Genomic DNA, 12,286 nt, shown 5'->3' with positions numbered 1-12,286 from the left:
AATTCTGAAGTCTGTGTTAGGGGAACGCATTTCAGCCGGAACAAAAATGCCCCCGATTTGCATTAATTTGCAATGCCGATTTCCTTCAGGCACCTTGGTTTTGAAATCTCTGTTAGGGAACACATTTCGGTGGGAACAAGAACTCCTCCTACTTTCATGTGTTTGCGATGCCGATTTCTCCAACGCTGCTTGGGTTTGAAGTCTGTGTTAGGGAACACATTTCGGTGAAAACAAAAGCCCCCCTACTTTCATGTATTTGCAATGTCGATTTCCCCTAGGCTGCTTAGTTTTGATGGCTGTGTTAGGGAAACCGTAAATCGGGTCAATCGAAACGAGGCAGTTAGGGAGTTTAGATAACGCTTAACATTTTACAGTTATTCAATTGTTTATCTAATGAAAAATAACATTTTATTAATTGCAATAGACGCGTAGAAATGTTCCATATCAATCGATGCAAACATCTTTCCGATCCAGTAAGAAATGTTCGAGTTCTAAGCATTCGGAATCTTTCATTTTTTTCCTGCATGTTCTGTGTTTAGGTTTTCATTTTACCCCCCGTATATTCCGGTTAGACGTAGTCCCACGTCAAAAAAGACGGGTGGGTAATGTCGGGGACATAACCGGAGTGACGTAGGACTATACAACGGGGACAGCTTTTGTTAAATATATATTTTAAATAATTTGTTTTATTTTCTTCTCCTACGTGAATACCTACCTATCTACCTGAAAAATGGATTAGTTTACTGTTTACTCTTTATGAACATGTTGATGGTTCTGAAAAGAACCTTTGGTGTTGTGTTTTTGTTATCACTCGATATTCCTATCTTGTTCGGTTAAACCTTCCTGTTTAGCTATTGCGTTTGCCACTCGCCATAGCTTTCACAGTTGGATTTTTTTTCCCATCCAGCTTGTGACATGTTGTTCAGTAAATTAAATTTAATGCGACGTGACTGAGAAACACTTTGCCCCTCACTAAAAAGTTGCCTTGATGAGCGCCGAACCGAAGCTGCTCTGTTCTTGATGCGGGTTTTCTGATTGTCGTGAGCAGCTTTGCAAGCCAACTCGAGCACTCCGACGGCCGAAACTCTATAATCGCTGTTAGGTATACTGGTGCTCCGGCACGGCACCACATGGGTTTACGGTTTGAAAGAAAATAAGATATTTTTTTGATGTCCGCGTGTTTTATACTCTAGCGGTACACACTCACAGGATAGAGACAAATCGGCAGACTCAGCCAGAGGGGTGAGTCCAATGAGACGAACGAATGAGCGTTAAAAGGGAGCGATGGCAAAGTTTAAAGCCTCTTAAAAACAAAGAAAGAAAGAAAAAAAATACATTCATTACGATTTGTTCGCTCGTTGGATTCACATGCAGGCTAAAAAGGGTCCTTTTCAGGATCACAAAATTATCTTCAATCTAAAGAGTTTATTGTTTTGTTATCACTCGATCTCCCCATCTTGTTCGGCTAAACCTTCCTGTTTAGCGATTTGTTGCCACTCGCCACAGCTTTCACAGTTGGAAAATTTCTTCCCATCCAGCTTTGTGACATGTCATACAGTAAATTACATTCAATGCGACGTGCCGAAGCGCCACTCAGTGTCGCATTGAAGGCGATTTTAACCTGTAATTGAACATTTGCGATGACAGTGGTACAGTGTCGACTTTCAATGTGGGGTCATAATTTGGATCTCTATGTTTACAAAAATGTCCAACTAAATAAGTCGCATTACATGTCCGTCCAATTAGCTAAATGTCGAACTAATAGTAAATTACTGTACTTTCAATCTGGAAACAATTTAAGAATTCGTGAAATTGGAATAATCAGGAAAGTCCCCAACTATCAATAAGCTCAGAACAACTGCCAAATTCACATACTCATCAGATCCTGGCAAACAAATTATGAAAAAATCAATTTGTGTTTTATTATTATTTTGGATATTATTTTAGAAAGCATTGAACTGTATTTCGTAAACTCTTTTTTGAAAGGTTTAATGGCCCTGACAAGCGCCGTGTTTTATGGAATGGTTCCAATTTAGAAAACTTAGTACTCGTGGTTTTGAAAACAACCATTTCGAACGCCCTCGATGCCGCCTTGTTCTGGATTTGCCACCAAAGCAGTTTGTATAAAGAACGAACTTTTTTCTTCTGCTACCTGATGCCGTTTTGCGATTGCGTTTGCCACTCGCCACTCGCTGCAACTGCCTGTTGTCTTGATGTCCACCGAACCGAATGTGTTCTGTTCCGAATGCGGGTTTTCTTATCGTCGCGAGCAGCGAGCAGCTAACTCGATCATTTCGGCGGCCGAAACTATATAACGCCGGCTAGGTGGACTGGTGCACTGGTACTAACGCGCTTGGCCTAGCTACCCTTGCGGGGAACTTCAGATCAACACGGTTCGAGCGGGATTTTGTCTTTCCCTTCACTTTTCCTCCTTTACCATGTCCAGATATGGCTGCTTGGGTTGGTTTGTTGATGTGTTGTGATGCGAACCGATGTGGTGTACGGTTTGAATGAGAATGATCGTTACGGAAGGAAGGAAGGAAGGTATTGTATTATAGAGACTTTAAACTTTTGCAGTTCATTCGTCTCTAGCCTTGAGAAAGGCCCTTTAAAAACTCTACTCTACTCTACTTCAGCGCTACCACCTCCGCCCTCTTGCCTTGAGAAAGGCACTCGATCCCTCACCGTCCAGCTCGTCCAGCAACGATGTTGTCCAGTCGGTGTCCACACAAAGAATGATCGTTACGGCAGCGGAGCGGGGATTTTTAAGCTGACTGGCTGGCTCGAGAATTACGCATGTGTGAGACTGCGACCAATGTTTCGTTCATTTTTTTCTTTTTCCTTTCCAATCGCGCTTCATTCTATTTCGCTGCTGCTCTGGTTGCCCGTTTTGGTCGGTACGATTTGAGGAGAACAAAATGGACCAATCAAAAATGGGCACATAGTGCATTTTGACAATGCTTGATATTTCACAATTATTCAATTATTTATCTCAAGAAAAACGAAATGTTATTCGTTATGATAGATGCGTAGATATATTTCCTATCAATTGATGCAAAAACCTTTGCGATCTATTGAGAAATGCTCGAGTTATAAGCGTTCCAAATCTTGCATTTTTTCCTATTTGTTCAGTGCCTAGATTTCCATTTCACCCCCTATATCTTCCGGTTAGACGTAGTCCTACGTCAAAAAACGAAACTGATATTTTTGAAATTTTTGTGCAAACACTATCACGCATATGGCATTTGAACAATTTAAAATATATTAAACTGTATATAATCGAATTAAATAAAAACGTTTATTTGAATTTATTTGAAGAATTTTTGCACATGCTTTCGGTCGATAATCGTGATTTATGATATTGCATAGCACTAGTGATTCTATGCAAAGGTTTCCATGCTTGAGAATGTATGTAATTCTGGACGAAGGTTACGAAGTTTTTTTTACGGACTGCTAAACAATTAATTATGCTAATTTAGATTTACCGCGAATTGTTCATAGAAACGAATTATTTATCTGTCAGATACTGGTTGGTAAAATTTGCAAATACACTATCGTCTCATTGTCTTGTCGATGGTTTAAGTTCCGCATATTCAAATTAAAACCATTTATTTTCCCGTGCAACACAACTAACTCTACAACCCGCGAGGCTCTGGGAAAACATGAATCACTTTTTGACGCACCTCGTGGTCCGAAAAAAAATTAAAGTTACCCAGCGATACCGAAGGCCGTCGAAGTCTAAAGTGTTCAACCCAGGCGAGGCCAATCGCAGCGCAATGCGGAAGAGCGGCTACAGGTGCGGTTTGGTTGTGGGAAAATTTTCACTCTCCTTTCAGCTCCGCATTTTGTCGATCAACGTGCAACCACTTTTATGGGCTATAGGACAACTTATGTTGGCACTGATCGTGAAATAAAATGTTGTTTTCTGTTTTGTACAGAATAATGTAGCATATTTTATGCCACATCAGTTAGAAAGTCCAAGGGCATGGTATTGATGATATTGATTGATATCAAATTGAAAGAAAAGTATACACAAATGAAATTTCTCATTTCTTTGTTTTTTTCTCATTTCATTTTCTTATTTCCAGATGATTTCCAAACTGTTGGTCCTTTCCTGCCTAATAGCGGCGGTAATTTGCGAGTCGAAGCCGAAGGTCGACGTGATCAGTGTACCCGAAGGATGCACCAACAAAAGCAAAAACGGTGACATGCTGACGATGCACTACACCGGAAAACTCACCGATGGCACCAAATTCGATTCAAGGTAAGTTCAAAGCCTACCGATAATTTTTACCTTACATGCAGTAAATGGGTCAGACGCAGCGCGGTGATTTACCGATAGAATATGTCCTTCCTGCGGTCCAAACAATGTCCCGCGGATTGTTCAGTGTTCACGTGCACTGTTCGTCCCGGTTGTAGGCGGGTTGCAACACATGATGGGAGTGCATCGCATGTATTTGCTTATCAGTTTTCCGATATCTCTTTGCGAAACTGGGGTGACATCCACCGAATGTGAGCTAATTGCTTCCTCAATGTTAGGACGAAAAGTGTCGAAAAGATAATCCTCTGCTAGAGTCACAGCTGCATTGTGTGATGAATGGTTGGTTGGGGATGTACATTAGGGTGGCAATGGATGCATGGAAAAAAAAATCATCATTGAATTTCAAAAACTGACCATGTACAATTTGTTTATTGGCAAAAAACATGACCTGTGCAAAGTTTCAGCTCGATCGGATATGATGTAGGGGTGCCTCAAAGCGCTCCAAGTTTTGAATTTTTGATCTTCGAAAATCTTCCAAGGGGGGAGTAAAGGAAATTTGGAAAATCGATTTTTTCGATGCCAAATGACTTTAAAATTCATGAAACGTCGAGATCTGGTGTCATCTCGAAAAAAAATTTTGGACCGAAAACCGACTTTTTGGGACTTAGTCTGAGAGGCAATGAAGGTATGGAAAAAACAGGAAGTGGGTTATATGTATGGTATAACCGCAAGGGTGACGTAGGACTATCGTTGATTTAGAGATCATTTGTTTGAAGTTGAATCTAAATCCATTCTGAATTCTGAATGAATGAATAAATGAATATTTGGGGGACTTCGAAAACGAGAGCGTTACGTTGGAGGCACAAGGTTTTATGCATCCAATATAGGATACGAAAAACCTTGTTCTGAAGAATAATCTTCAGAAGCTAACCTACTAACTGTACTTGATTGACAAATCACAAACCCAAATGTATTATATGGATATTTTAGGGATAGAAAACATTACAATACACTCTTTCGCTTGAATGTAATTTTCAATTCCAAGGGGAACTGGCAGATTATTTTCCAGCAACGATTAGATATTTCCACATTTTCCTCGATACTGGAAGCCCACCAGTGGTTAATACTAACTCGATAACCACCTGTTACTAGTACTTGATTGAAAAATATTTGGTCACAGTGTTACATGGATAGAAAACATTCAAATAAACTCTTTCACATGAATGTATTTTTAAATTCCCAGAGGAACTGGCAGATTATTTTCCAGCAATGATTAGATCTTTCGGGAACTTTCTCGATGCTGAATGGCATCCAAACGGAAAGAATTCTGCGCGTGTATGTGTCTCCTCCAGCACGTTAGGCAACGATGTTGTCTTGTCGATGTCCTCACGAAAAATGAATGTGTCTCACCACCAGAATATCGCTTAAGTATGCTTTTTGTGTATGATTGAATCGAGAGAAGGTGTGGTTTACGATGGCAATTTGGAAGGCAAACTAGAGGGGAATGAACTCTCTGAGCTCGGAACTTTCGGCGACTACCCGGCGACTAACCCACAAAACCAAATGTATTTGGTCACAGTGTTACATGGATAGAAAACATTCAAATAAACTCTTTCACATGAATGTATTTTTAAATTCCCAGAGGAACTGGCAGATAATTTTCCGGATCTTTCTCGATGCTGAATGGCATCCAAACGGAAAGAATTCCGCGCATGTATGTGTGTGTGTGTGTAGCGGCTGCTTCGAGATCTTCCCGGGGAACCGTTTGTGGCATCACACTCCTCCTGATGGATTCCCTTCTGGCCTAAGCTGCACAAATAGGCTCTTGGTGACACCGTTCATCCGCGCTTTCATTATAAACGAAGAGCTTCACCACAACAGCGACAACATGCTCCAATCGCTGTTCAATTAGAACTGAGTGGTTTTAGGATGCAGCGGCGCTCGCTTATATACCGATTGGTGATTTCAATAGCCTGTTTTGAAAGCAATTTTAAGACTTTTGAAACAAGTTTTTGGATCAAAAAGTAACAAGTATAGAACGTGTAGACATTTTATCTTTCGAATGAAGTGTTTATCAAACCATTTCGTTCAGTTGTTCAGGAGCTATTAACGCTCAAAATCTCGGTCTCCGGCGTAACGCTTTCGTTTTCGAAACTTTGATTTTACACCCCGGTATAGAAATGAAAGACGTAGTCCTACGTCAAAAAAAATTATCGAATTCAAAGAACTGACCATGTACATTTTGTTTATTGGCCCAAAAAAATGAGCTATGCAAAGTATCAGCTCTTTTGGACATGATTTAGGGGTGCCTCAAAGCACTCAAAGTTTAGATTTTTTGGCCACTCATGCCCAAAAAGTCGATTTTCGGTCAAACATTTTTTTTCGAGATAACATCGAGATAACATAATATAACAGATCTCAACGTTTTATGCATTTTTAAGACATTTGGCATCGAAAAAAAAATCGATTTTCCAAATTTCCTTTACTCCCCCCCACCGCTTGGAAGATATTCGAGGATCAAAAAATCAAAACTTTGAGCGCTTTTAGGCACCCCTAAATCATATCCGATTGAGCTGAAACTTTACACAGGTCATTTTTTTGGGCCAATAAACAAGACGTACATGGTCGGTTTTTGAAATTTGACATGACCATTTTCGCTGCCACCCTAATGTGTACCTATACAAGTATGGATAGAATTATTTGTATATTCGCAACGATTTCAGAAACGAGAAAGCAAGCGAATGGAACTTGATAATTTTTGTGTATTTGGTCTCAAAAACAGCAGATGGATATTTTATGTAGATATAAGATTCAATTATATATATTTGTCCGATGCTGGAAAGCTATACTTTTTTCACGTGTTGAAGAATGCAAATACGCATTCTTAATTGCACTTGTTTCGACTTTTTTGTGTACTGCTGCATCCCTTCATTAAAGTGTGGATATCACAGTGCGGGCAATATATTAACTGGAATATAATAAATTACAAACTTTCAATAAACCCATTGAAACCCACTGGCAGATAGTTGAATGAAAGCCGCATTGCGTACAGGACCGGTGTCAAAGTTGTGAAGTCACACACTCACGGACGTCTGGCCGGTATATGGACCTCCCTTTTTTGTTGCTCCGTTCGGGCTCGGTGTATTGCCCTCGGAAGCAAGCCTTGGATTGAATACACATAAAACACACTAATAGTAATCACACATGTTGGAATGCCCTGCAATTCGACAACGATGGTATTGGGCTTGGCTCGGTGATACAGGGAAAACCATGAAACATTGAACGGCGTTTTCGTGCTCTTCACCGAGCGAAAAGTGGTTAACCCCACACGCATTGTTTCCGTTTGCAGCTGATTGAGCCTACAAGATAGTCGTTGTCGGAGGCTTTTGCTACTGTTGACTTTTGTTCGTTAGAACAATAGACTGGAAAACAGCTGATGATTTATCGGTCACATGCATTTAAGTATTCAATGTTTCGATTCGATGCATTCGATCATAATGTATGAACATACATTATCGTTTTTTTTCTTCTAAAAGTTAACACTGTAGACTAACTATGGTAAATTTCGGATGAAAGTTGTTATTAAATATATTATTCAGGAAACAAAACAAAAGTCCCGCGATTTTCTCTTTCGCCTTCACAGAATCACACATTTCGCATTATCGAATCCACCACTTCTTGGCCGACCAATTTGGTACAGATTGTTGATTCCTCGAACATGGATATATGAGGAAGCAGGTTACAAACGCTGAAAATGAAATTTTGAAAGTGAAAGTGGCGAGTGGGCGAGTAGTGGATACATCCTCCTACTCAAAATCCTGTTTGCGTCACTCCATTGTATTGTTGGCAGCGACTTCTATTGAAGTCTTTCCAATGATGCATTGCTTTTAGTTTTGCGTATTTTTTTCAATTTGATCAATTATAATGTTAGTAAGTGAGATGAAATACACTTGAGTTAAAAAGTAACTTTTCCTGATATGCAGGAATCATGCAGTGGTTGACGTTGTGATAATTGTAGGGGAACCGCGGGTAATACGGACAGTACGGGTAATATGGACAGGTTGATTTGTTTAGTTACATTTTGAATTTCAAATTTCTGTTAATGAGAATATCTTCTACATGTTATTCTATAATATTTAAGCCACCCTATGACAATGAATACTGATCAAAAGTGGAAAAGGGAAACAAAAATCGAAAATCATGAATGATTCCGCGTGTGGATGTAATTTTAGTTGCTTCAATATTGAGCATTTTGAGTGGTTTAATATCAAAATTCAATTCACTGATAGTTACATTCCGGTTTGTGAGTATACAGAGAAGCGGTATTAGGTACGTACGGAAAAGTGAATTCATTTTTGAGTGGAAAATTTAAATTATTGAAAAATATTTTACCGGTGCGGTAAAACGGACAGTTGCCAGTGGAAGTGAGATAGACTGTGAAAAGTCTGTTTAATCTGTTCCTAAGGAATGCCCTGCGTCTAAAAATGGAAATCAAATCGCCAAACGTGGACTTCTAGAAACTGACTGGAACCAAAAGCAAAATAGTTGAGGGTCTGTCCGTTCATACTGCTGAAAAGCACAATATCACTTCTAGGTGGATTAGTTCGATTTTCTCATCATTCAATGGACATTCGTGATGAGTTCAGACCTTGTTTGAATAAAATTATTCCTCTCACGATCGATAAACCTTTACGCTTCATATATTACAAACCTGTCCATATTGTCCCCACTATATGTCCATTTTACCCGCATCGAAAAAAATGTTGTATTTTTCGGTATGTTTTAATTTCAGTAAAAACATTGAAAAACACTCTTTATACACAGTATATTGAATTGCAAGAAACTGCATCAAAGTTTTGGGAAACATGAGTTTCCAAAGATATAATTGAAGTTCTTCTTAACATGTCCGTTTTACCCCCACTTTCCCTATTTGAAGATCGAAACAAATAAGTCTTCATGTAATCACTTATTTTTGGAAGCAGTTAGGGACATCTTAACTTTGAACAGAAATATTTCATGAAATATTGGAAGATATCATATTGAATAGTCTTAAAAAATCAAATCTTCACCCATACCCTTTTCTCTTTTTAGAGATGTATTTTTTCATATTTGATGCTGATTTCGACGACGAGAAAAAAAAACTGTTGAACCATTTGACAAATTTTTTATCTGTTTACAATCAATTTTCTATGAAAAATTGAAAACTTCACCCCAAACATCTACATTCAGGGGAATACTTTGAAAGCAAAAATTGCTTTTGAGTTCTTTGAGGTGTCGTGACCAAAAAGAGCCTAGTTTTTTTCAAAGATTTTTGGAAAGTTGATAATTTTTCACAAAAAATTCGAATGCTTTTTGCATATATTTTTCAAATAATAAGTCTACATTTCATCTCATTTGTGTCGACACTCCACAAAACGTTTACAACAAATATTTCAAAGTTCTTATTTAAAAGTTAATTAAGTTAATTTATATTTCATTTGCTGGTTTTCTATGAATTACATTAACAGATATGGCCTCTTTTGCCTCGACACCTCCAACTAACATTTCTGAAAGCACCTAAAATTTTGCATCCTAAGTACGAAATAAAAATTACGTGTCCAAAAATTTCCGAGAAAAAATCTGTGACTTTTCAGGTGCAAGAAAAAATTTAGGGAGTGATGAAATTATTTCATTCAATTCGCTTGTTTTTTATTTCGGACATTACTTAAGAATGACAAAAAAAAATTAGAATTTACTCTTGGTTAGAATTTTCTGGTGGCCTTGAAAAAGGCTAATGTTTTGCATGGTTTTGTCTCTTGAAACGCATTGGAAACGAATATCTAACCATTCCTTTATAAACACGTGAAACTTCTTCGGTTTCAATCGGTTAACAAATGAACATGAAAAAAACCTTTCTCTGACTGTTCCATGGGTTTTAAGGCCAATCGGAAGAACGCTTGTGTTTTTTTTTCGCCGTATTTTTTTGGATCGTTATTCTTTTGGAAGGAGCATCGACTCTTCCAGGTTTTCGCATAGAATATCGATCCCCTCTACCATCATAATCTCATTGGTGTGGGTCAAATTGCACCCGTTAAACCATGAGAAACAGAGCCACCGCCGTGTGTCATGGTTAGTTGGTTGTCTGTCCTGGAGTCTCATTGCTCTTTCGTCAAGCTCGTTTTCATTCAAGTTTCCAGAATTTCGACGGCTTGTTAATATAATTCCTTGCAAAGAGAAGTCGTTTTCTTATCGATATATTTTATTTGCTGATCATCGGTCGTTTTCTAGCAAAATAGCTTCTCAGATCACGTTCCGTTACGCGTCGTCGAGTGGTACGTTCAGAAATCGGTGCATTCGGATTTTTTTTTTGTTGCAAGAAAACTTCTGAGTGGATTTTTTTTATCTCACGAATGTTCGTGTATTACTGGCACGTTTTGTTTCTCGTATCGGTTGATCAGCAACACTTCCAAGCTGTTGATGCTTCAGAGGAAGACGATGTAATACATGATTTGACAAGAGATCCTCCTGCGAAAAAAAAGCCAAAAGAGTACCAAAGTTCTCGACGTGTATTGAATTGATTGCTCTACACCAGCTTACCACCGGGCTCTCTGGTTGGCTCATCTGGCCTGTTACCATTTTGTGTGTGTAGTAAACACGAAAACTTAAGAAATCATCTAGGAAACATGATATAAGAATAATGAAGTTTGACAAATTACATATCTACAAATTGGTTAGTTGTCTTGTTGCAAATCCTGTTGACGTTGAAATCATTACCTATTTTGACATAATTTTTGACATAAGACAACGTCTTTTAATAAAGGTCAGAAAACAGGTTACGATTTTTATGAAAAAGTTTTGACGATAATAATTATTTTAGCTTTAAATATTATTTTTTATACACCCATAACTCGGTTTACGGCCTAGATCGGTTCCATGAAATTTGGCCGCAAAGCAAAAAGCCAAAATGTATTGTTACAAAATTAATTCTTGTTACAAAATGTTACAATTCTTGTTACAAAATGTTACAAAAAGACAATTATTGTAATACAAATTCATACAAATTCAATCAGATCGGTTCCAAATTTGTCAAATATGTAACATGGTTTATCTTTCAAAATGCATTTTATCTTTTCATTTTTTCACGATAATGAAGCTTCCACCGGAGAAATCATTTGCGAGTTGTTTCGTAAGCAATTCAGTGGTGTTTTTGTCAGTGAAAGTCTTGATAGGATCAAGTCTCCGCAACCGTTAACAATGTACCCAGCCTGTCATCGGTCGGAGCCTGCCTAGCGATTAAGCGTAATGTTGTACAAGATGCCTGCTCTAAATTGAAGGAATCTACGAATGCTGGACCTGACAGCATTCCATCTATCGTTCTGAAGATTTGTTCCAGTAGCCTCTCGCTACCGCTGAATATTTTGTTCCGCCGCTCCATCCTGAGTGGGACTTTTCCGACTGCTTGGAATAATTCTTTTGTTTTCCCTGTCTTCAAAAAAGGCTCTAGGAAGGATGTAACGAATTATAGAGGAATCGCGTGCCTTCGTGCCATCTCCAAGCTATTTGAAATCATCGTCTTGGATTTTATCACCCATGCTTGCAACAATTACATCGAATAACTACAGGAACAACATGGTTTCGTGTCTAAACGGTCGACTTACACGATTCTTCTACTGTAAACACATACATCGCTCATTCACTTGAGCTGCGACAGCAAATCGATGCGGTATATACCGATTTCTCCGCAGCATCCGACAAAATCAACCACAACATCGCTGTAGCTAAACTTCAACGTCTTGGTTTTAATGGTCCCTTCTTATTCTGGCTACGGTCTTATCTCACTGATCGTGTTATGTCGGTGAAAATTGGAGACACTATATCTTCTCCTTTTCGTGTAACGTCTGGTGTTCCGCAAGGGAGTCACCTCGGCCCATATATTTTTCTGCTATACCTTAATGAAATTAATTTTCGTCTGAAGTGCCTGAAGCTCTCCTACGCCGATTACTTCAAGTTGTTTTTTCGCGTGAATTCCACTGGAGATGCAGAGTT

General features: G+C 38.6%; 1 protein-coding gene across 2 annotated transcripts in view; it reads left to right on the top strand.

The window, feature by feature from the left end:
• The window catches only part of LOC129779275 (peptidyl-prolyl cis-trans isomerase FKBP2), a 78,283-nt gene that overhangs the window by 16,821 nt on the left and 49,176 nt on the right, over positions 1–12,286 (top strand). For both annotated transcript variants that reach the window (XM_055786669.1, XM_055786670.1), the window contains exon 2: positions 4,089–4,264. In XM_055786669.1, coding sequence (XP_055642644.1) covers positions 4,089–4,264 — 176 coding nt within the window. The remainder of the gene's footprint in view (positions 1–4,088; positions 4,265–12,286) is intronic.

The sequence above is a fragment of the Toxorhynchites rutilus genome, chromosome 3 (assembly GCF_029784135.1).
Source record: "Toxorhynchites rutilus septentrionalis strain SRP chromosome 3, ASM2978413v1, whole genome shotgun sequence".
NCBI lineage: Eukaryota > Metazoa > Arthropoda > Insecta > Diptera > Culicidae > Toxorhynchites > Toxorhynchites rutilus.
This window is presented reverse-complemented; position numbering and strand designations above follow the sequence as displayed.